Source organism: Papaver somniferum, chromosome 5 (genome assembly GCF_003573695.1).
Source record: "Papaver somniferum cultivar HN1 chromosome 5, ASM357369v1, whole genome shotgun sequence".
Classification (NCBI taxonomy): domain Eukaryota; kingdom Viridiplantae; phylum Streptophyta; class Magnoliopsida; order Ranunculales; family Papaveraceae; genus Papaver; species Papaver somniferum.
Genome location: NC_039362.1, coordinates 1,777,590 through 1,803,056, shown reverse-complemented (window position 1 = coordinate 1,803,056; position 25,467 = coordinate 1,777,590). Strand labels below are relative to the sequence as shown.

Below are 25,467 nucleotides of genomic sequence, written 5' to 3'. Positions count from 1 at the left end.
GAGAACTCGCGCTTGGGGAGGATCAATATCATCCCCCATCTCAAATCACCCGAGGATGATTGAGCAAATCAAAGAAAAAGTGAAAAAAAATTGAAAACCCTAAACTTTTTGCCAGAGAGGGAAAAATTTAGGAGAGAGAAAACTGAAGACCAACCGTATACCATTCACTAAAGGGTGTGAAGCGGATGGGAATTTTTAAATCCAACAGATTATAAGTAAGGTACGAATACAACCTTACAGATCTGTTGGACATTCAGACCCATTAAATTCGGATACTTAGGTAGTTTTCAGAAAATATTAATTTAGAGCATCCAAAATGGTGCGAGCAAAACCAAAGAGCAAAAACTAAAAAATTAGGTATTTTTTAGTTTATGGTCGGTGTTAAACACATCGGGCACGACCAAATTACACTCAAGCGTACGTATAATCTGCGCCCGAAACGAAACAATCATATAAACTGCCTCACTCACAGGCGAAGATTACAGCTACGCCTAACCCAGACGCCCATTATAACTTCGTCTGAAAACAGGTGAGCTTTATAAGTTGGTCTGTTTAAAATCCATGGACAAACCATGTTTATAAGTTGGTATGTTTAAAATCCATGGACAAACCATGTTTATAAGTTGGTCTGACAACATACGAGCTTTATACTTGCGCCCCATCGGGCGAACATTATACTTTGGCCCAGTCGAACAAACTTTATATTTGCGTCTATGCTTGGGGCGAAGTTTATATCTACGTCCCACTCCAAACGAACTTTTAATATGCGCCTGCAATCAAACGCATTTTTAACCTCCGCTCGACCAAATATAGTTTTGGTCAAGCTTTCAGACCAAATATACTCCAGTTTTTAGTTTTAGTCGGTTCCACTATAATTGATTTCTCGACCAAAATTGTAGTTTTGGTCGTCCATTGTAGATGCTCTTAGAAATCTACGGATCTATATATAAGAAACTTATCTTCTTGTAATATCCCAAAATACTTATAATGCACAAAAACAAAACAAGGACTCAAATATTACGACCAGAAAAAGTAAACAAGTAGTAACTCCCTACCAGCCAAGTAGTTTGGATTTTATTGTTATAACAATCACGTTCATTTTTTGTGTCATTGGGAGGCACATAAATACAAGTTTCAGAACCCTAACGACTACGTAATCTTGTCTACACAAATCTCTCGCGAAAAACCTAAAGCTAACTTGAAGCATTGAAGTGCCTTTGTGCGGGTACTCTCAACTTTGTTCGTGCGGAGACAAAGGTTATTGTCCAAACCAACATAATCATCATCAGAATATATGTGTTTGAGGTAAAATTCTATTACTGGTCGGATGTTATGACTTATGAGCCCACTCTTGTGTGCATGCATGAATGTTGCTAGAACAACTTTATGACACACCCATATACGGTCGAACCATTAAAAAGAATTCATTCATTTCTCGGTAACAAACCCTACTATAAATCAACAAAAAAAAAAATCCAACTTACTTCACAAAGCTGGTTTAGGGTCAATCCGCTGAAGAAACCGATTTTTGTAACGTTACCAGAGAAACAACCCGACTTTGTTGCACTATATATATTGATCAAATAATTGGGGCAGATGGAGTCTCCCACACATCGAACACATTCTCCTCACCGTGAAGAGCAAAAAGGCGATCACCACCTATCGAGAAGTCCCGAATTGAACCACCTTGACTTCTTCCAAGACTAGATGTTAAAACCCATTGATCAAGACCATGATAATATACAGATATCTCATCACCCATGGAACAAAAGACCTGCCCCGCATGACATGTTAACTTAGGACGATAGTGACCTTTGACGTCCCTACTTGGGTTCCATCTAACTCCGTCTTTGGTACTTCTCAAATCTAAAACTCCCAAAGTTCCACCATCACCAACCACACAAAATTTACTCTCGTCCATTGGACTTGCATCCCAAATATGAGACTTAGTAACACAAGCTTTAGTACCATTAGGCCACGACCAAACCACACTTTTATCTCTAAAATCCAAAACATTCATGTAGTATTTAAAATCGATATGACCGCCGACAAATAAACAATTACTTCCGTTCAACCATTGTATCTTTCCAGCATCACCACCAAGGCAAAAATCAAAAGAGTCGGTTTGTTTTCCGGTTACTTGATCCCACACCCCGATTCCTTGATTCATTGTTTCAGTTAGTTTTCCGGTTACTTGATCCCACACCCAGATTCCTTCATTACTTATGTCTCTACAACTAGCAAGTACCTTGTTATTATCAGAGTTAAAACATAAAGCTCCGGCAGCAAAGCCTTTGACCTGATCTTTTCCGTCGCCCAACTGAAACCGGTGCCTCAGTTCCCCCGTTAAAGAATTGAAAACACCCATTCCCGGACGCCTAGTCGAGTTTTGGCGAACACTCATCACTATTTTATCTGAATCCATCCATCCAATATCATTAACACTTTGATATTCAAGATTTAGCGGTGGATGTTCTTCGAGCATCCAGTCATATACACGAACGATGCCACCATGAGCAACAGCACAACCTCCGTCAGGACTTGCTCTGATCGCAGTACAATTACCAGGAGCTTGACCACTGACCGTACTCGCTCATCTTAACCTGTTGCTATCAAAATCATCCCACTTTGCAGTTCTAACATGATCAAGAAGGCCATAATAATTAGCCTCCGTATAGAGTAATTTTTCAGGTATGTTAGAAGGCACATGAAGCTTACCCGTCCCTAAAAGATTGAGAAGAACATAAAAACAATCTGGGTCACGATCAATGAAGTATTCTTTTTCTTCTGGTTTAACTAATTCATCTCCTCTTGGTTGAAGCTTCCATTCATCGTCAAACATAGCTCCAAACATTGAATCTCGGCGTGCAGTTGCTAGAGTTGTTGCAGTCGTTTCAATGATTCTACCTCTAACATTAAATCTCACCTTCTGGTCCGTCATGTTCAATTCCAGTTGTGCGGAATATATCAATGTGCCTCGACACCCTTATATATATACATGTAGAGAGTTCTTTTCGATCAAGGAAAAGCTAGATGATTAGGAATTCTAGTTATTGTTATATACGGTATATAGCATGAAGACGACTTCCGAAACTCAATAACATCAGAAATAGAGATCGAGATAAAACCATAAAAAAAAGTCGGAAATAACGTAGCTAACAACTTATCTAAGTCTTACGCGTACGAATCATACACGTATCTAACCCAGCTTTCATCATCAGCAAATAACGTACCTGAATGAAAATGTTATGGACCTTTTAACCCCCTATATTAAGTCAAAGCCAACATGCGCGGTCGTTGTGAAAGTCAACACCAGCATGATGACACTTTTAGTGACGCCAAAAATATAGAAAGAGAAGTGGAGTTGATTAACAGTGGGAAGTGTTGTTTACTATGAGCTACTGAATCCATGTCGATCTCGGTAACTGGGCATCTCAATGAACCTTACTTGGTATCTTCAGTAGAATGGGTTGCGAACACTGATATCTGGAGTTTCACTGCTATTCGGATTCCTTGTTAAAACTTTTCCTTTCTGTTTAGGTTTTCTATGCCAAGGGAAAGGGTTTTGTAAGTAATATATAACTGAAGAGCGCCATAGCCATCATTGCGGGAACAAATAACATTTCCAGTTTAAATAACTTAAAACATGTGGAACGCACAGAGAGCTGAAAAAATAATTGTTGTAGAGGTCGTTCCACACCAAATGCTCATCACGCACAGCAAATAAGAGAAATGAAGGGACCTGTCAGCCTAAAGAAAACTTCCACGTACCATTTTGACTCTCTTGAGCTGAAATGTTAATCATCCAAGGATGTTGAGGATGTTATGACGAAGAACTTATATAAGTTGCAGAAAGAAATACGTACAGTACTCTCACGATTTACGTATATGAAGAAAATTTATCTAGAAATAGCTAGACGTGAACGAGGAAATGTTTACAAAGTAGCAAAGGCGCTTATTTCAGTAGTTCCATCCATTAGTAATGCTAATTTACAATGCTACATGCATGCAGATGAAAAACTATTTAGACCCGGCCAATAATCCAAACAAATAGTTGTCGCTGAAGAAGATAAGAGGCAACATATTGCTAGTACAAGTGGCGCACAAATTCTTACCGGTTGGGTCAGAGGCTTGATTTCTTTCGAATGCTTTCTTTTATGCCACAGCGGGGTGGTTTCTTAACACCGTGATGGTAGTCCTCCGTGTATTGAGGATGGGATGAAAACGACAAAGCATTTGGAGCTAAATTTGAACTCTGATTTTGTGCATACCAAAATCTTTCAAGGCATACCACATGAAGACAAAAAAGGTTGTGAAATAGCAAAATCAGATTATCTCTTGACCCAATTTTTTTTTAATGGCAACTCTGCCTTTTACGATTAGTGTTAGTAATATTGATTAGTGATTAAATATTTTGTTTAGTGATTAAGATAATTTTCAGAATTATAAAAGGTTGTTTAGATGATTTTTTTGATCATGGTTCGGCGAAACATGTTGAGGTTCGGCTCTCATCTATGAGCCGAATCTACCAATTGATGAACGGTTCGGCTCACATCTATGAGCCGAACAACATCCTGAATAGCCCAATAAAATAATAATTACTTGTTCGGCTTATATTTCGAAAATCGTATGAGTCGAACATCAATTTGTTATTTTTTGGGTTAAAATATTGTTATTGGTTCGGCACATATTGAGAATATCGTAATAGCCGAACCTCATAAATCTGCTAGGTTCGGCACATATTATGATTACCGAATATGCCGAACCCCTATGCATCTCTATCTGTGACTAGGTTCGGCTTGAAATTTCATGAAATTTTAATCCGAATTGTTCATATACACTTACAGGAAGCTTTTGTGATGAACAATTCGGCTAAAAATGCAACTCAATTTTGAGCCGAACCCAACACTATAACCGTCATTTAATCGATGAAAAACAACAAATAGGAGATTGGGTTTGTAAAACTTACTTTCTTATCTTTATTTCCGGAGTTGGAGATGCAGTTGGTTCAGTTTCTGGTTCAATTGGTGGTTGATTTTCAGTTTCTACACCTTCATCTTCAATTGGTTCTTCTTCTTCAATTGATGGATTAGAAGACGATTTGGTTTGCCTAGTCCCTAGTTTTCTTTGTACGAGTCATTATGTGGTTGAGTTTAATCGATGATCAAATTTTTACGAATCGACAATTAATCACGATGATGAATTTTTTTTTTCGCGGGAGGGGGAAGAGTTCGGCTAGAGGAGGAGGAAGAAGAGATGTTAAGGGAAACTGATTTTGATTAGAAAACTGATTTTAAATTTTTATATTAAGGGTATATAATTGAACTACCCATAGGGTACCCCTTATAAGGTCACCCAAGATGAGACTATTGTTTTGTATGCCTTGAAAGATTTTGGTATGCCCAAAATCAGGGTTCATACTTAAGTTGTTCATATCCAGCTTGGTGGTGGGCCCGGGAAAGCGTATAAAATTGAAGCGAAATGAAACGGGCTTACAGTAATACCGCAAGTGCACGGTCGTCAGTTGTAGCTCGTGCAAGTACGGGTCGATCCACAGAGACTGGGAGTGTTTTGGAGTTTTCTAGCTATTTTGGGCTCCTAAATTGTTGTTGGTTAACTATGAAGCCTTTTGGGCTTTGGGTACCTTTGGATTATAGGCTTGTTTGACAATGAAGTGAACTGAGCTTGGGATCAGTTGGTCTTGAAGTGCACTAGGCTTGGCCTTTGAAGTGCACTGGGCTTTGAGTGTCAATGGGCTTCTAGATTAACCCAAGACTGAACTGAACTGGACTGGGCCTTAGGCCTTAACCTGAACTGTGGCCGGGCCTTAGGCTTTTAGTGACTGGACTTTGAACCTGGGCTTTTAGCCTTTGGTTCTAAGCTAACTGTTTGGAGCAGCAGCAGACAAGGCTGGGCTGGAGAAGAAGCAGCAGCAGCAGGGGAGGAAGGTAAGCAGGCAGGGTTGCAGGGCAACTGAGCAGAACTGGCAGCAAGGCCAGGGAAATAAGAAGATGGTAGGGGAGGTGGAGCAAACTAAATGTAGCAGTGGCACTAGGCCAAGGTGGAAGCAAGTGAACAAGTGGAAACAAGTAAGAAAAAGAATAAACTAACAAAGTAACAGTGAACAACAAGCGATAAGAAAGGCATAAAACAGCAAACAACAATGGAGATAAACAGTGAAGCAAAGACAATAAAATGACAGTGTAATAAACCAAGGCCTAAGCCAAGGGAAGTGATGTGAAGAAACAATAAAACAGTCAAGTTAAAGAAGAAGAGAAGTGACAAAGAAACACTAGAGAAGTAAAACAAGTGGACAGTGAAAGTTTAACAGTGAACAATTGAGAAAACATCAATGAAGGGAGACAGTAAACAAGAGTGATGAAAGAACACTAGGATGTTGAATCCACCATTAACCTAAGGGATATTCTACTCACAGCTAAGATAATTACCAAAGTGCTAATTGTCTAATTAAAGCACAACTAGTCTAAGGGCTTAGCAACACTGAACATGAGCTGCACATGATGAAGACTATCTCAGCTGGTTCATAATTTCATCTAGTCCTAGCATTTGGGATTCAGAACATACATAACAGAAACAGTACAGAACATGATACAAATATTACAGAAACATAACATAACAGGAGACATGAAACATAACATGGATAGCAACAGCACATTACATCAAATGGAGAAACTGAACAATACACAGAACATGGAAAAACATGGATAGCAAAACAGTGAAGAACAAAGGATAAAAACAGAGCATAAAATGGAATTTTTTACAGAACTCACAGTTCTGGACACACTATCTAATCCAGGCATGATTCCAACACTCACCCAATATCCCCTTTTATACCCAATTACATAATTAGGGTTTACACCCTTTTCACCCCAAAAATTCCCAAAACAGTAGACATTAGGGTTCTACCTAATGTGACAGAAAATCACAGTTAGGTTCAATTACCTACCCTATATCACCCACTTTATCTTCTCCATGCTCTATCTCAACCTAATTAGGATTTATGTAAAAACCCCCAAATTGACAGAACTAGGGTTTGGTAAATTCTTACCCAAATTGATGCGATTACACGCTACTTACTTCGACCCATTCTTCTCCTTAGTCTCCTGCTCCTCTCCATGCCTCTGATTATCTCCATCTCATCATCCTATTTCACCTATTTCACACCTAGGATTTCTGTGGCGTGAGAGGAGGTGAAATTGGTTGTTGAGGGAGGTGTAGGGTGTGCTAATGATGAAGGGTTAGGTGTTTGGTGGTGTTTAGGTGGCTATGGAGTAGGTGGTGGCGATGGCAGTGGCAGGGTAGGTGGTGGTGGTTCTGCAACAGGGATGGGTGAAGAAGAAAGAAAGAAAAGAAGAAGAAGTGGTCGATTTGGAGGTATGGGTATTAGGTTTTTAGAGTGTTGAGCGGCTTCATCAAATTTTGATGTTCTGTGACTCTGAGCTGCGGGATGCGAAGATGGTTGGTAGATCTAACGGTGAGATGAGAGATGAATCGCTGCGACCGTTGGATTTTGAAACACAACGAAGTCAACGGTGTTAGATGATGTTAGGTACTGTAGTGTAGATCGGGAGTATTTAATTTTGATGCACAGGCATAGAAGCGATCGTTGGATTCAACTACAATCTAATCTGAAGGCTTGGAATTTAAGCGCTGTGGTGTTTGGCAGAGACTTCAGATTTTGATGCTCTATGAAGGAGCGACCGTAGGATTTCGATGTAGTCCCATCTAACGGCTGAGAATGGAGACGGTTATGGATATAGAAAATGGGTTTGGGTGAGGGTTTTGGGCCTTGGGTATGCCAAGCCCATATCTTCTTTAAGAACAATTCTTCCTCTTCAAGCCCACTTCTAGCCTTTTGGTCTTGTGCACAACATTCTTCGCGGCTTCCTTGTGTAATTCCTCCCGGCTTTTCACTACTTTTCTGCTCTTTTCGCTCCGCTATTCATCCAAACTTTATTTATTACCTAAAAATGCAAAATTAATTAATAAAAATATTTATTCTTGAAAACAAAGAAAATACAGAATATAGGATAAAATGTAGAATTAATGCACAAAAGATGAGTTAAATGCCAAGAAAAATATATAGAAATATGCACTTTTTAGCACTCATCACTTGGGCTACAGGTCATTAAAAAGAAAATGTACATTGACTTATCCACCGGCCCAGCCCCAACTTATTCAGCTAACTCCCAGCCATCAAGGGTTTGTCGGCTACAGAAGTACTAATTGGGAAGTTCTTTCAGAGGCCATTGCAGTCTCCCTAACAGCATAGCCGACTCTGACCGGGGATTTCAATTTCTTACGCTTTTAACCACGGTTTTCAATCACTATTGTACCCTTCAATCCTTCCACTCCAGTAATAAGAGACCTTTTGTTCCCGTAATGCTCATTTGGCTTAGGTGTATTCGGGCGTGGAGCTAATCCGCCCTGATAAGACCGTGAGTGCTGCGGACATCATATCCCGCCGGCGTGGCCCGACCGCCTCAACGCCCTTGTTGCCAAGAGGAGCACTCTTCGCTCGACCCATCTCGATGCCGATTGCTTAGTTCGGTTTTCCGTCTCGATCCTCCGCTTATTAGATTGAATCCACTTCCCAAAGCATCCTTACCTTGTACATCCCGCCCTACCGATGGTGTCCAATCCGGAACAGCCGCCCCGGCTTGGGTCCAACGAGCCGATGTCCCAACCCAGCCACCAGCGGTTGTCTGCTACTTGTGTTCTTTGTTGGGGACAAGCTGACCCGCCAACAAGGTATTTACTCAGCCTTGGAATTCTCAAAAAAACACTAAATGGTAGAAGAAATCCAACCTAATCAAGGATTCATACACGGGGTTGTAATACTCCAACCAATGACGACGGGAATTTGACTAAATTCTATACAATCAACATTTCTTGTGTAACATAAGATCCGATGCCAGTACATTACCTCTTGACAGACAAAGTAACTAATTTAATCTAATAGACAAGGCTGCAGGGATATATTATTAATAGACTTGACACTCTGCAGTGCCATTTGCCTTCAGCTCTTCTCTTTCTTTGAATCTCCTTAAAAACTCTGCTAGTAGTAGTGCCCGATCTTCCTTCGGCAACGGCCGTGGTTCCTCAATTTCCTTCTCAATTTCCTTCTGCCAGTTAAATGTACAAATCTAATCAGACACAACTTCATTATACCCCAAACCAAAAAAGTTAAACCAGAATATATGCAAAGCAATCAACTGTAAGGAAAGCGATAACAAGATATCTTGGAGGAATTTATGCAAGCATAAAGACCTTCAACTATTTAACAGAGTTGTGCTGGCTAAATCTGCATGGATGACATATGGGTTAAAGCTCTGAAATCCCATTTATAAAAGAAAACACTTCATGGACAGTGGGTAACGGCAAAAGAATTAAAGCGTGGAACTATGTTAGGATCCCAGTACCCAAATAGAATGCTCCAAATCCCTATGCAATTACTACAATCCCTCTGTTTTTAAATGTTGATAGCTCTACATGGAATATCAATCTATTATCGGACATATTTCCATATGAAGTTGTTACAAAAATTGTAAGCGTGCAAATTCGTCAAGATCAACAAGACTGTGTCATTTGGAACCTAGAGAAACGAGAAAGGTTTTCAGTCAAATCAGCTTACAGGAAACTATATGAGCAACATTACAACATTCAGTCTACCAATTCTGAAAGGTTTTCGGTCAGATCAGCTTACAGGAAGCTATATGAGCAACATAACAACATTCAATCTACTAATTCTGAAGTAAAATATTATTCAGGCTGGAAGTGCTTTGGAATCTTCAAGTTATCCCAAGAATACAACATTTTCTATTGAAATGATTAACTGACATTCTTCCTACAAAGCGAAAGAACTAAAGCGTGGAACTATGAGTAACATTGATGTTAGCTGTTTTGTTGTTCTTCATCTGAAACTGGTTCAGATGTGTTGTGGATTGTGACTATGCTAGAGCTGTGTGGTTTGGCATTCCAGGAGAGCAATTTAATCCACAAAACTACAAATCTTGATGAATGATCAACTAAAGTTTAGAGTCAGAAACCCAAAACTGAAAACAGGTCCTAAAGCATAGAGTCAGATACCTAAAACTTAGAAAAACCTAAATTTGGAGTCAGAAACCTAAGTAGAGTTGAAAACTTATAACAGTATTAAAGGGAAACTTTCTTGAGGACGCTCAGTCTGTAAACTCCGAAGCATCTATTAAATTTTTCTTCTTCTTTCATACCAAAACAAAAAAAAGGGGTGGGTGGGGGTCAGTTTTTACCTTACGGAACCTCACCGCACGCAACTGTTCAGGCGAATCCCGTCTCAGAATTGATGTTCGTTCTTTCCTCCTCTCAGCAACTATAGTTTCCACCTCTTTAAACTTATCCTCGGCTAATTTTTTATTATCCTCTACTAATTTTTTATTACCCTTGGCAGATCTTAAACGGTTCGCCTCTACCACAAGCTTAAGTAGTTCGTGGTCCTTGGGTTCTAATGGGTCTATATAGGTCTTCAAAAAACACAAATAAACCACATTAGCACTTTTCACATAAAGACGATTCACAATTTAAAGCCACAGAAAAGTATAAACCTTATGAAACGATTCATAGTCGGCAGGCACGGAGAGTTGACACCCAGAGGTTTTCACCCCGCTTTCCCATATGCGGTCGGGTTGCACAATAAACAAAATAAAGCAATAAAATCGTTGCATAGAACATGATACAACAGTAGCATTCAAAGTAAGCAAACACAATTTGGACATTGAAGGTCTCAAACTAAGTATACTGTAAGCACAATTTGATACTATAGACCACACTAAAGGTCTCAAGTAACATTTTGCTGATTCATAACTTTTACAGCACAAAAGTAAATATAATTCAGATGCAAATTAGAGAACATAACTACGAACACAAACCTCATCAATTTTCCCACAAATTCCAGTAGTAGTATGAATTTTTGTACACATATCCTTTAAAAGAGAAGTCCTCCTGCTTTTCTTAACTATCTTCACTGACCCCTGATTAATATCAACTACATAAGCTTTTCCTAAAAACCGAACTGCTGCCTGGAAATTCAAAAAAAAATCAGTTCAGAAACCGAAATAACTGAATGATAATTATTATATAAGCATTATAAAATTAACTTTAACCAAACATGAACAAAAAACATCAGACCTTTTTGTCTGCCAGACTTTGCACCACAGCAAGCCCAGTACCAAGAGGTGCAAGGGGGGCCCAGAACATCGCAAGACAGGGCTTGTTTTCCGGAGTGTGATTAAGCGCCTGATAGCTTCCATGGCGGCCTTTGAAGGCATAAATAGGTCTTTTCTGGTACCTCCTCCAACCAACTGAAACAATTATAGGGTCCTTGGTCTTCAATAACTTTGTATGCCAACTATGTCGTTTAAGTTTCACCTGGAAGAGGAAACAGAATTCATTTCCATTTACAGTAAACAGACATAGAGTCTCTCGAAACAATAAAATAAAGAAGTACAATCAAATATGGAAGTAGAACCTGAATATATCCAAGATTTTCTTCTTCAAGACTGATACCTCCAACAAGAACAGGCCGACAAGGATCATAATGTTTGACTGTCTCAAATGGGACGTTATGCAACTCAAAACTTACATAAGTTCCTGCTCTGAAACACCCAATCTCCATACAAGTTAACTCATTAATATCCCCATCAGAAGGTAAAGGGAACGGATCGGCTAATTTAGTAACGCAAGCTAAAGGAAAATCGCCAACTCCAGCAATATGCACCTGGCAACAGAAAGTATTTTTCTAATTTCAAAACGGAGTGGGGAAATAAAAAAAAAAAAAAGTCTGTCACCAGAAATACCTTAGTTGTTTTCTCGATGTAACAACCTCGAAGGTAACCTTTTAGGATGATTTTTCTTGAGCAATTTTCATCATCCAATTGGACCGTCTCTTGAGTGACATCTTCAAAGTAATCCACCAACAGATAAGGTCGTGCATCCCTCCATGACAAAGAACGGAATTCCATGGTGGATATATATGCTGCCAGCTTGGCAATCTCATGATTGAAATACCTGTTAACATCATATTGCAAGCTAAATAAGACGTTTTGATTGGAATTCCTTGGATATACTTTATTTTTCCTCTTCAAGTGATTCTCTCGGGTTACAAATTGGCTCGACCATAACGAAACTAACAATAACAAAGATAGGGATAAGAATTAAGAGATGCTACTTTCAGTATTCATCTGAGGAACTTACATCTCATCATTATCAAGACCAGATAAGCAAAATATTTGTGCTCCTTTGCATATCTCAGTCTGGAATTGGTCTACCAGGATTCGCTGAGTGTTTGCGAGCATGGTTTTGTTTCTAAAGGTATCAAGATATGTAAGCACCCCCATAACCTTGGGCATCCCATGAACTTTTAAGAGTTCAAGGAACTCGAATGTTTCCTGAAATCAACAAAGACATTTTAATTAGTCGTTTGAGGATTGAACATACTTTTAATTCAATTGCCCAGCTCTTATGATAGATTTTGTCTAAGGGGTATTGTATAATATAATTACAAGAATGCTTACACAACATCATGTATCCTAGTAACCATGCTCCACATAAACACATAGCAGGGTTGAACATCAATGTAAGCAATACAAACAAAATCAAAACATAACAGAACACAGACTACTTCCTCAAAAATCAAGCTAACAGGTGTCGATTAGACTTCACTATTAAGTTAACAGTTCTACAGTACATCATGACAATGTTACAACCCACTTTTTACAATTATTCTAGCTTAGGCGTCACAATATGAACTCATATTCTTACACCAAACACATTATTCCACTACATCTTGCTGAACCATATGAATAAAGCAGATTACATATATATTTACATGCTAACCATTCCACTACATCTTGCTGAACCATATGAATAAAGCAGATTACATATACATCTTTACATACAAAATCATGCTAACCATGTATGCATCATAAAATTGCTTGAAGCTGTTGATTTTTGTCTAAAGTAGTAGACTTTTCTGGACTAGCATTCTCACTTAAAGCTGCTTCCATACATATTGTACTCTTTAGATGGTGTCAGGGAAGATGTCCAAACAAGCTTTACCAATTCTAATTAAATTTCCTACAGACATTGCATACCTAGAAGGCATATATCAAATCAAGAAATTAAATGAACTCATTCTTCAGAATAAGCTCAATAGTAGAGTACTAACTTGTTTAATAAGATGAATTACTAAAAATGTTGTTTAAATCTCCGAATCAAGCCATAGAATCAAGTTTCTTTACTCTAAATAGTGTATCGCTAAAATTAAGGGTAAGAAACAAAAGGGATAAGAGTAGAATACCATTTCAAACCCATAACCTGCATCTACAACAAATATGACAGCATCGGCATACTTTGTCGCATCAATCATGCCATTGACGTTATTTGGACACTCCACAAACTGTATCCGTCTTTTTTCGCCTAGGACAACACATTCAACCAAAAAGATATCATGAGACCCTTGTCTAAGAGACCATGATAAACACTACTTCCGAAAATCCCAATATTTATAAGACTACTAATGAAGCAAATCAAGATATGAAATAACAAATATACCTGCTAAAATTCTGATAGGCCCTGCCATGTCGCAATGATTTCCCCTGGTATAGAAACTGACCAAACTCTTAATCAAAAGAGATTTACCGACCCTAGGAGGTCCTTGAACACCAATAATATATGGTGGTCGTTCTTCTTCAACAGTAGGATCTGGATCATCCTGGTGACGATAATCATTAGCAGATACCTACAATTGACACAAGAAGTAGTATCAATACAAGTTGGATCTGGACAATCATTTTGCGAGAAAATAAAATTTGAAAACCCTAAAATCAAAAGAGAGTGTACCTCGTCATCACAGCTCTTCATCTTCTTGTAGATCTGTATGTATGAAACTCCATTTTCTATATAGGAATCTCCCACTTTTCGTTTTCGATCACGAGGTGAAGAAAAATAATGTCGATGACGAGACCGTATGGCGGTGTTTCCTATAGAATAAGGATAAAAGGAATAAAGACTACGATGGGTAGAAGATGCAGAAGCAGCAGCCATTGAGGCGGTGTTGCTGTGGTGAAGGAGACACAGAAGATTCTGATGTTTAGGTTTAGGTTTTTTATACTCATAGAAAAACGGTTAACATAATCCGGTTTCGGTCTATGGGCCAAACCGCAACAAATCCCATTATGGATTACAACATGTATTCACAAGAACCGATGTTTGGGGCCTCCCAAAATCTTACCCTCTCCCGACTAGAAACAACATAAGGTCACCCAGTACTAAATCCAGACACCCCTTTATAATTTATAATGTCTAATTTGCCCATAACTAATTATTATAATAATGGTTAGTCTTATCAGCGAGAGAATCAAGTCAGGGCCGTTCCTGAAATCTTTTCAACCCCGAAGCAAAGTAAATTTTTTTTGCTCCCATAATTTTTTTCCACAAAAACAGGAAATAGAAAATCATTGTTTCATAACATTAATAATTAAATGAAACCATAATATGTTGTTATAATGTACAAATTCTAGAAATTAAAGGGCATTGGATTCATTTCAGAGAATTAAATATAATTAGCATCATAATTACTCAAAACTATAGAAACCCGTTACCAACATGGAGGTCATCCATTATGAAAACATAAATTAGGGCAAAAAAGGACTGTTCAAGCAAAAAAAATATTTACAACATCAGTACCTAATACCCCACCTGAGTTAATGATGGTTGTGAGAAAGGAAAGGAAAAAAAAAAGAGGCAGTGGGTGCTAACATTCTGGCAGCGTAGTACCTACTAAAGGTGATAATGCACACAGATGTGGTGTGTGATGAAAGTTTGAAACAATGAAACAGATAGAGAAGAAAGGAGAATGAGGTAAAAATAAAGAAAAAAATTAAACATAGCCTAGGTAAATAAGAGAGGGAAAAGTTGTTTCTTCTGAAATTTTCATAATTCGAACATTATTAAAATCTTGTCACTACAACTTACGTGAATAACATTTCAGGTTTTGTAGCCCTCAGGCCGTTGTTGCCCCAAAGTGGGGCTTGTTCTGCTTATGGCATAATTAACTTCAACGTCTGAGACTGAAATTCCAAGTTGTGACTGCCATCATTAAGCCTATTCTTATGCACATACCAAAAAATGATATTTGGCATATATGCATTTATTATGGGTATTCCAAACTTCCAAACTCATATGCCTATATGCTGGAAATAATATATAGGCATATACGATGGAGTTTCCAGCAAGCGATGGAAACGATAATAACAACTCTTGGTGGTCATAAAAGCGCCAGCGATAGTCAAGCTGTCGCACGCCGGTCTGATCATCGCTTATCAGATCTTCATCCAACGACTACCATTTTTACCCTCTATAAATACCTAATTTCAATCTCATTTCAAATCACACAAGAATTTCTAAATCTATCAAGAATTTCTCATTTCTCAATCTCCAACTGTTTTCATCACTCTTCTAATTCCTCAAAGAGCATGGATGATAATGTGAACATGAATGAGTTTGTGAATCCAAAGAGCAAAACCAAATTTTTAACGAAAAGCATAGGCAGTACACGCTTTGCTTTCGTAAAAATTACCTGAAATATTTTGTTCCTTTTTACACTTGGTATTGTTATATTATCAATAAGCTTTTTAGCGAGACATTATTTGTCTAGTTCTGACTGGAATTGAAGGTCCAAAGAGCAAAACATAATTTTTAACGAAAACCATAGGCAGTTGTACACGCTTTGCTTTCGTAAAATTAACCTGAAATATGTTGTTCCTTTTTACACTTGATATTGTTCTATGATCTGTAAGCTTTTGAGCGAGACATTATTTGTCTAGTTCTGACTTGATATTGCTTTCGTAAAAATGACCTGAAATATTTTGTTCTTTTTTACACTTGGTATTTTTCTATGATTTGTAAGCTTTATAATGAGCCATTATTTGCCTAGTTCTGATTGGAATTGAAGGTCCAAAGAACAAAACCGAATTTTTAACGAAAAGCATAGACAGTTGTACACGCTTTTGATGGTATTTCAAAAGTGATTGTAGTTGTAGTGGTAAAAAGGTTCTTTTCAGACTTGTGAAGAAAACAATTTTTCTAGATTTAAATTAAACAGGCAAATAAATAAAATAGTTCAAACCTTTAGAGAAAATACCAAGACTAGGATTCCACCATTGACCAATTAAATAGTAAACTCTAAATAATATTCATGCAATTCTATCTTTAAAAATAATTCTAATATTTGCCTCAAATATATTTTTGAAGTAATAATTGTAATCACAAAGTATAAAACATCAAAAGTTTTTAAAACCCAGCATGCTTCATCAAAATAATTCACAACTATTCAATAAAAACTAATATTTCAAATTCAATTCCATGCGAATAATCAAATAATAATATTGCAAATAAATAATAAAATTAGAATTATACCAATCAATATGGACCAATGGCTTCCTCCGTCGTCTCAGCTAATGGGTTTAGCTCCTCATCCCAAAAACACACTCACAAGATGTATCCATGGATTAATAGGTGTTTTTATTGATGTAAATAGTGTAGAATTGAAGTTTGTAACGCTGTAATAGTGTTACAGTGTCACTGTTACAAAAGGGAAAGAGCTGAAAATTAAACGATACTTTTCTGTTGCTGTAAAACAACGACACTCGTTTCTGGTTTTAAGACTGTTGAAGAACGACTGCCTTAGCAGGTCTGTTCTTCCTCTTCTTCTTCCTCCTCGAACAGCAGCAGCACTGTAACTCTCTGTAATCGCTTCTCCTCGGCTCTCCTGGACTCTAAGCTCTCTCCTAAAGGTTTCTAACCCTTCTATGACTTAAACCCAACTATTTATAGGCTTTGAATCACTTTGAAACTCGATCAAACTCGTTGAAAATATCCATTATTCTCTACGGGCAGTTTGAAGAATAATCCTCTTCTTGTTGCGTTCCACCCTGTTTTTAGCTATTCTCTCGTCTCAAATATCTTCTAGGACTTGGACTCAACTTATTTCAAGTATATCCCACGCAAGAAAATCCCATAAATCTCTCTGACCAATCCCAAACCCTAAACAGAGAAGCCGTATCCTGTTGGGACTTTGAACAATTATTCCGACTTATCCAGCCCAATTGGATGGGTCTAGACGATTGCATTAGGCCTGTTATGTCTTCTAGAGTCAGAAGGTACCAAATATGCCCATTGAATCTCCTCCTAAGTCGCTCAAATCTCTGCTCAAAAACTGTTGTCGCTGCTGCCTTTTTTTCCCGCCAATTTCTGTTTTGAATTGTGAAGATGACCTCCCCCTATCCAGTTCCGGTGTCCCTTTAGTACATGCCCTGAAATGGGGTGCCCCTTATCCAAATTAGGGGTGCCTTTAGCAATTCTTCTGTGATGTTTTCCGCACTTTTTCAGGGTTCCTCCGGGGTATTTCCGGTACACTATCAACGGCAATCCAAGGGCCACATTTTTAGCCAATTTCGCCACAAAGCCTTATTCTTCCAAAAACACCTACAAATAAATAAAATAACCAAATGAGTACGATATCGAGCACTAACAATATATACAAATGAGCTATATTAGACATATAAATGCGTCTATCATCTTTGCTTTTGTAAAATTAACCTGAAATATTTTGTTCCTTTTTACACTTGATATTGTTCTATGATATGTAATCTTTATAATGAGCCATTATCTGTTTAGTTCTGACTGGAATTGAAGGTCCAAAGAGCAAAACCGAATTTTTAACGAAAAGCATAAACAACTGTACACGCTTTGCTTTCGTAAAAATGACCTTAAATATGTTGTTCCTTTTTAAACTTGATATTGTTCTATGATCTGTAAGCTTTTTAGCGAGACATTATTTGTCTAGTTCTGACTGGAATTGAAGGTCCAAAGAGCAAAACCGAATTTTTAACGAAAAACATAGGTAGCTGTACACGCTTGGCTTTCGTAAAATTAACCTGAAATATTTTGTTCCTTTTTACACTTGATATTGTTCTATGATATGTAAGCTTTCTAACGATGCATTATTTGTCTAGTACTGACTGGAATTGAAGTTCCAAAGATAAAAAACGAATTTTTAACGAAAAGCATAGGCAGTTGTACACGCTTTGCTTTCGTAAAAATGAACTGAAATAAGTTGTTCCTTTTTACACTTGATATTGTTCCATGATCTGTAAGCTTTTTAGCGAGACATTATTTGTCTAATTGGGAAGTTCTTTCAGAGGCCATTGCAGTCTCCCTAACAGCATAGCCGACTCTGACCGCAAGTCTCATTAATAAACCATATACACACATAAAACAATTTGTGGTTACCTTAATAATATCCTGAACAAGAACAATGAGAATTTCATTTCTTGGAGGTTGCAAAAGTGCAATTGAAATTATTGTTCTCAAACATAAAATTCTCAAAGAAACACTAGACGGTAGAAGAAATGTTACCTAATCCAGGATTCACACACGGGAAATTATATACAATCGACATTGCTTGTGTAACATAAGATCCGATGCCAGTACATTACCTCTTGACAGACAAAGAAACTAATTTAATCTAATAGACAAGGATGCATGGATATATTATTAATAGACTTGACACTCTGCAGTGCCATTTGCCTTCAGCTCTTCTCTTTCTTTCAATCGCCTTAACAACTCTGCTAGTAGTAGTGCCCGATCTTCCTTCGGAAACGGCCGTGGTTCCTCAATTTCCTTCTCAATTTCCTTATGCCAGTTAAATGTACAAATCTAGTCAGACACAACTTCATTATACCCCAAACCAAAAAAGTTAAACCAGAATATATGCAAAGCAATCAACTGCAAGGAAAGCGATAACAAGATATCTTGGAGGAATTTATGCAAGCATAAAGACCTTCAACTATTTAACAGAGCTCTGCTGGCTAAATCTGCATGGATGACATATGGGTTAAAGCTCTGAAATCCCATTTATAAAAGAAAACACTTCATGTACAGTGGGTGACGGCAAAAGAATTAAAGCGTGGAACTATGTTAGGATCCCAGTACCCAAATAGAATGCTCCAAATCCCTATGCAGTTACTACAGTCCCTCTTTTTTTAAATGTTGATAGCTCTACATGGAATATCAATCTATTATCGGACATATTTCCATATGAAGTTGTTACAAAAATTGTAACCGTGCAAATTCATCAAGATCAACAAGACTGTGTCATTTGGAACCTAGAGAAACGAGAAAGGTTTTCAGTCAAATCAGCTTACAGGAAACTATATGAGCAACATTACAACATTCATTCTACCAATTCTGAAAGGTTTTCGGTCAGATCAACTTACAGGAAGCTATATGAGCAACATAACATTCAATCTACTAATTCTGAAGTAAAATATTGTTCAGGCTGGAAATGCTTTGGAATCTTCAAGTTATCCCAAGAATACAACGTTTTCTGTGGAAATGATTAACTGACATTCTTCCTACAAAGTGAAAGAACTAAAGCGTGGAACTATGAGTAACATTGATGTTAGTTTTTTTGTTGTTCTTCATCAGAAACTGGTTCAGATGTGTTGTGGATTGTGACTATGCTAGAGCTGTGTGGTTTGGCATTCCAGGAGAGCAATTTAATTCACAAAACTACAAATCTTGATGAATGATCAACTAAAGTTTAGAGGCATAAACCCAAAACTGAAAACAGGTCCTAAAGCATAGAGTCAGATACCTAAAACTTAGAAAAACCTAAATTTAGAGTCAGAAACCTAAGTAGAGTTGAAAACTTATAACTGTATTAAAGGGAAACTTTCTTGAGGACGCTCAGTCTGTAAACTCTGAAGCATCTATTAAATTTTTCTTCTTCTTTCATACCAAAAGAAAGGGGTGGGTGAAGGTCAGTTTTTACCTTACGGAACCTCACCGCACGCAACTGTTCAGGCGAATCCCGTCTCAGAGTTGATGTTAGCTCTTTCCTCCTCTCAGCAGCTATAGTTTCCCCCTCTTTAAGCTTATCCTCGGCTAATTTTTTATTATCCTCTACTAATTTTTTATTACCCTTGGCAGATCTTAAACGGTTCGCCTCTACCAAAAGCTTAAGTAGTTCGTGGTCCTTGGGTTTTAATGGGTCTATATAGGTCTTCAAAAAACACAAATAAACCACATTAGCACTTTTCACATAAAGACGATTTACAATTTAAAGCCACAGAAAAGTATAAACCTTATGAAATGATTCATAGTCGGCAGGCACAGAGAGTTGACACCCAGAGGTTTTCACCCCGCTTTCCCATATGCAGTCAGGCTGCACAATAAACAATACAATAAAGAAAATAAAGCAATAAAATCGTTGCATAGAACATGATACAACAGTAGCATTCAAAGTAAGCAAACACAATTTGGACATTGAAGGTCTCAAACTAAGTATACTGTAAGCACAATTTGATACTATAGACCACACTAAAGGTCTCAAGTAACATTTTGCTGATTCATAAATTTTACACCACAAAAGTAAATACAATTCAGATGCAAATTAGAGAACATATCTACGAACACAAACCTCATCAATTTTCCCACAAATTCCAGTAGTAGTATGAATTTTTGTACACATATCCTTTAAAAGAGCAGTCCTCCTGCTTTTCTTAACTATCTTCACTGACCCCTGATTAATATCAACTACATAAGCTTTTCTTAAAAACCGAAATGCTGCCTGGAAATTCAAAAAAAAAATCAGTTCAGAAACCGAAATAACTGAATGATAATTATTATATAAGCATTATAAAATTAACTTTAACCAAACATGAACAAAAAACATCAGACCTTTTTGTCTGCCAGACTTTGCACCACAGCAAGCCCAGTACCAAGAGGTGCAAGGGGGGCCCAGAACATCGCAAGACAGGGCTTGTTTCCGGAGTGTGATTAAGCGCCCGATAGCTGCCATGGCAGCCTTTGAAGGCATAAATAGGTCTTGTCTGGTACCTCCTCCAACCAACTGAAACAATTATAGGGCCCTTGATCTTCAATAACTTTGTATGCCAACTATGTCGTTTAAGTTTCACCTGGAAGAGGAAACAGAATTCATTTCCATTTACAGTAAACAAACATAGAGTCTCTCGAAACAATAAAATAAAGAAGTACAATCAAATATGGAAGTAGAACCTGAATATATCCAAGATTTTCTTCTTCAAGACTGATACCTCCAACAAGAACAGGCCGACAAGGATCATAATGTTTGACCGTCTCAAATGGGACGTCATGCAACTCAAAACTTACATAAGTTCCTGCTCTGAAACACCCAATATCCATACAAGTTAACTCATTAAGATCCCCATCAGAAGGTAAAGGGAACGGATCGGCTAATTTAGTAACGCAAGCTAAAGGAAAATCGCCAACTCCAGCAATATGCACCTGGCAACAGAAAGGATTTTTCTAATTTCAAAATGGAGTGGGGAAATAAAAAAAAAAAAAAAAAATTCTGTCACCAGAAATACCTTAGTTGTTTCCTCGATGTAACAACCTCGAAGGCAACCTTTTAGGATGATTTTTCTTGAGCAATTTTCATCATCCAATTGGACCGTCTCTTGAGTGACATCTTCAAAGTAATCCACCAACAGATAAGGTCGTGCAGCCCCCCATGACAAAGAATGGAATTCCATGGTGGATATATATGCTACCAGCTTGGCAATCTCATGATTGAAATACCTGTTAACATCATATTGCAAGCTAAATAAGACGTTTTGATTGGAATTCCTTGGATATACTTTATTTTTCCTCTTCAAGTGATTCTCTCGGGTTACAAATTGGCTCGACCATAACGAAACTAACAATAACAAAGATAGGGATAAGAATTACGAGATGCTACTTTCAGTATTCATCTGAGGAACTTACATCTCATCATTATCAAGACCAGATAAGCAAAATATTTGTGCTCCTTTGCATATCGTCTGGAATTGGTCTACCAGGATTCGCTGAGTGTTTACGAGCATGGTTTTGTTTCTAAAGGTATCAAGATATGTAAGCACCCCCATAACCTTGGGCATCCCATGAACTTTTAAGAGTTCAAGGAACTCGAATGTTTCCTGAAATCAACAAAGACATTTTAATTAGTCGTTTGAGGATTGAACATACTTTGAATTCAATTGCCCAGCTCTTATGATAGATTTTGTCTAAGGGGTATTGTATAATATAATTACAAGAATGCTTACACAACATCATGTAACCATGCTCCACATAAACCCATAGCAGGGCTGAACATCAATGTAAGCAATACAAAAAAAAAGCAAAACATAACAGAACACAGACTACTTCCTTCAAAAATCAATCTAACAGGTGTCGATTAGACTTCACTATTAAGTTAACAGTTCTACAGTACATCATGGCAATGTTACAACCCACTTTTTACAATTATTCTAGCTTAGGCATCACAATATGAACTCATATTCTTACACCAAACACATTATTCCACTACATCTTGCTGAACCATATGAATAAAGCAGATTACATATACATCTTTACATACAAAATCATGCTAACCATGTATGCATCATAAAATTGCTTGAAGCTGTTGAATTTTGTCTAAAGTAGTAGACTTTTCTGGACTAGCATTCTCACTTAAAGCTGCTGCCATACATATTGTACTCTTTAGATGGTGTCAGGGAAGATGTCCAAACAAGCTTTACCAATTCTAATTAAATTTCCTACAGACATTGCATACCTAGAAGGAATATATCAAATCAAGAAATTAAATGAACTCATTATTCAGAATAAGCTCAATAGTAGAGTACTAACTTGTTTAATAAGATGAATTATTAAAAATGTTGTTTAAATCTCCGAATCAAGCCATAGAATCATGTTTCTTTACTCTAAATAGTGTATTGCTAAAATGAAGGGTAAGAAAAAAAGCAAGGGATAAGAGTAGAATACCATTTCAAACCCATAACCTGCATCTACAACAAATATGACAGCATCGGCATACTTTGCCGCATCAATCATGCCGTTGACATTATTTGGACACTCCACAAACTGTATCCGTCTTTTTCCGCCTAGGACAACACATATTCAACCAAAAAGATATCATGAGACCCTTGTCTAAGAGACCATGATAAACACTACTTCCGAAAATCCCAATATTTATAAGACTACTAATGAAGCAAATCAAGATATGAAATAACAAATATACCTGCTAAAATTCTGATAGGCCCTGCCGTGTCGCAATGATTTCCCCTGGTATAGAAACTGACCAAACTCTTAATCAAAAGAGATTTACCGACCCTAGGAGGTCCTTGAACAACAATAATATATGGTGGTCGTTCTTCTTCAACAGTAGGATCTGGATCATCCTGGTGACGATAATCATCAGCAGATACCTACAATTGTCACAAGAAGTAGTATCAATACAAGTTGGATCTGGACAATCATTTTGCGAGAAAATAAAATTTGAAAACCCTAAAATCAAAAGAGAGTGTACCTCGTCATCACAGCTCTTCATCTTCTTGTAGATCTGTATGTATGAAACTCCATTTTCTATATAGGAATCTCCCACTTTTCGTTTTCGATCACGAGGTGAAGAAAAATAATGTCGATGACGAGACCGTATGGCGTTGTTTCCTATAGAATAAGGGTAAGAGGAATAAAGACTACGATGGGTAGAAGATGCAGAAGCAGCAGCCATTGAGGCGGTGTTGCTGTGGGGAAGGAGAAACAGAAGAGAGAATTCTGATGTTTAGGTTTAGGTTTTTTATACTCATAGAAAAACGGTTAACATAATCCGGTTTCGGTCTATGGGCCAAACCACAGCAAATCCCATTATGGATTACAACATGTATTTACAAGAATCGAAGTTTAGGGCCTCCCAAAATCTTACCCCATCCCCACTAAAAACAAACTAAGGTCACAATAATAAAGTCATTTTTGAGATGGATTGTCAACGGGTGATGCTTTCCATTCACATCGAAGAGTTATAAGTTCATTGGTTTATTCGGAACCTTCTTCTTTCAATTGAAGACAATTTTTTTGAGTAATAAACTTTGGTTTCGTAAGCTAGTTAATAGGTCTGGAAATAATTTTGCACACAATCTGGCTAAAAAATCTATAGTTGAAGCAAATATTTTTTGCTATTTTCTATTTTTTTTTTTTGAAGGGAAGACGGGCATAAACAGCCCGAGAACTTTATTCAATTACTTCATTGAAACTGAGGTTAGAAGAAATACAATCCAGTGGAGATGAAGCATTCCATCTAAATCTTGCATTTTCATGCATAGAAAATTGACATAAATTATGCGCTAACTCATTGACAGGTTTTGGTATATGAACAAATCTAATATCGTCAAACCAGTTTGCTTCATTGAAAATGTCTAAAATCACCGAACGAATACTCCATGGTATGTCTCATGAATCACCTAGAATCGCAGTTGTCACATTTTTGCATCACCTTCAATGATAACATGTTGTAGTGACAGGCTTTTGCCGAAGAAATACCCAATTTACAGGCCACATACTCTACCAGTAAAGAAGAAGTAGCGTCAAATATAGAAGTTTCACAGCCTACGAACTGACCATTGTGATCTTGAGAAATTGCACCACCTGCACCCTTATTTGGAACAAAAGTTGCATCAACATTGATTTTGATAAAAGGCACATCTGGAGGCGACCATTGCAAGGTATCTGAACCATGAGCCAAATTTGGAGATGAGGATTGACGATGTCGAGTACACAGATTAAAGTCCAGGGCAGCTTTACAACAAATAACCTCCGAAGAGAATACATGGCCAGAGAAAACCATATCATTTCTAAGTTTCCAAATATTCCACAGAATACAAACTCTGTAAACAAAGCTATTATCCATATTTTGCTCCATCCAGAATTCAATAATACACAAATCATTTTGATTGAACTCCAAATGATCATAGTCTAGAGATGCTTTATGAAATATCAAAATAGTAAAAGGACATTTAAACAGCAAATGATAAATTGATTCTTCTCTTTGATTACAGAAAGTACACATATTGTCAGTATAATGAGATAACCTGTTTATATTTTGTTTAACAGCAGTACCCCCATGAAAACCTTTCCAGATGAAAATATGAATCTTTGGAAGGACTTCAGTGAAAGACCAGACTTTCTTCCAAGAAACTCTATTCTCCATAATATGTCTAACTTCCAACATGCTATTCCAAACAGCTGACACTTAGCTGGAGGAGAAGCAATCCAATATGAAGAATCTTGTAAGTATTTTGCAGACATTAATTGAATCTACATAGCATCCTCCCCTTCCAAGAATCTCCATACTAACTTACAGATTAGAGAGATATTCATCATTTCCGTATTCTGAATTCCTAATCCACCAGAATCTTTTAAAAGACCCATTTTTTGCCAATTAATAAAATTCATCTTTTTTCCTCTGGAGAATGACCCCACCAAAAATATCTCCGAGTCTTATCGATATTGTTGGTAACTTCTTTTGGAAGAAGACAAATTCCTATTGCA

The 25,467-nt window shown here is 37.4% G+C and overlaps 1 protein-coding gene and 1 pseudogene across 2 annotated transcripts; both read right to left on the bottom strand.

Annotated features, from left to right (window-relative positions):
* Positions 1–1,552: 1,552 nt before the first annotated feature.
* Positions 1,553–3,215, bottom strand: LOC113277169 (annotated as a pseudogene).
* Positions 3,216–8,139: 4,924 nt separating this feature from the next.
* On the bottom strand, positions 8,140–14,113 carry LOC113277208 (ribosome biogenesis protein BMS1 homolog). Of its 2 annotated transcripts, none has more exons than XM_026526362.1 (9): positions 13,900–14,113; positions 13,612–13,798; positions 13,358–13,476; positions 12,253–12,446; positions 11,856–12,066; positions 11,528–11,776; positions 11,188–11,427; positions 10,929–11,078; positions 8,140–9,146 (listed from the first exon to the last, which is right to left on the bottom strand). In XM_026526362.1, the coding sequence occupies exons 1-9, from the start codon at positions 14,101–14,103 to the stop codon at positions 9,006–9,008; spliced, it is 1,695 nt and encodes a 564-aa protein (XP_026382147.1). In that variant the 5' UTR covers positions 14,104–14,113; the 3' UTR covers positions 8,140–9,005. The 2 variants fall into 2 exon arrangements, with proteins under 2 accessions (XP_026382147.1, XP_026382148.1); XM_026526363.1 differs by having other exon boundaries at positions 8,140–9,143.
* Between the last annotated feature and the right edge of the window lie 11,354 nt (positions 14,114–25,467).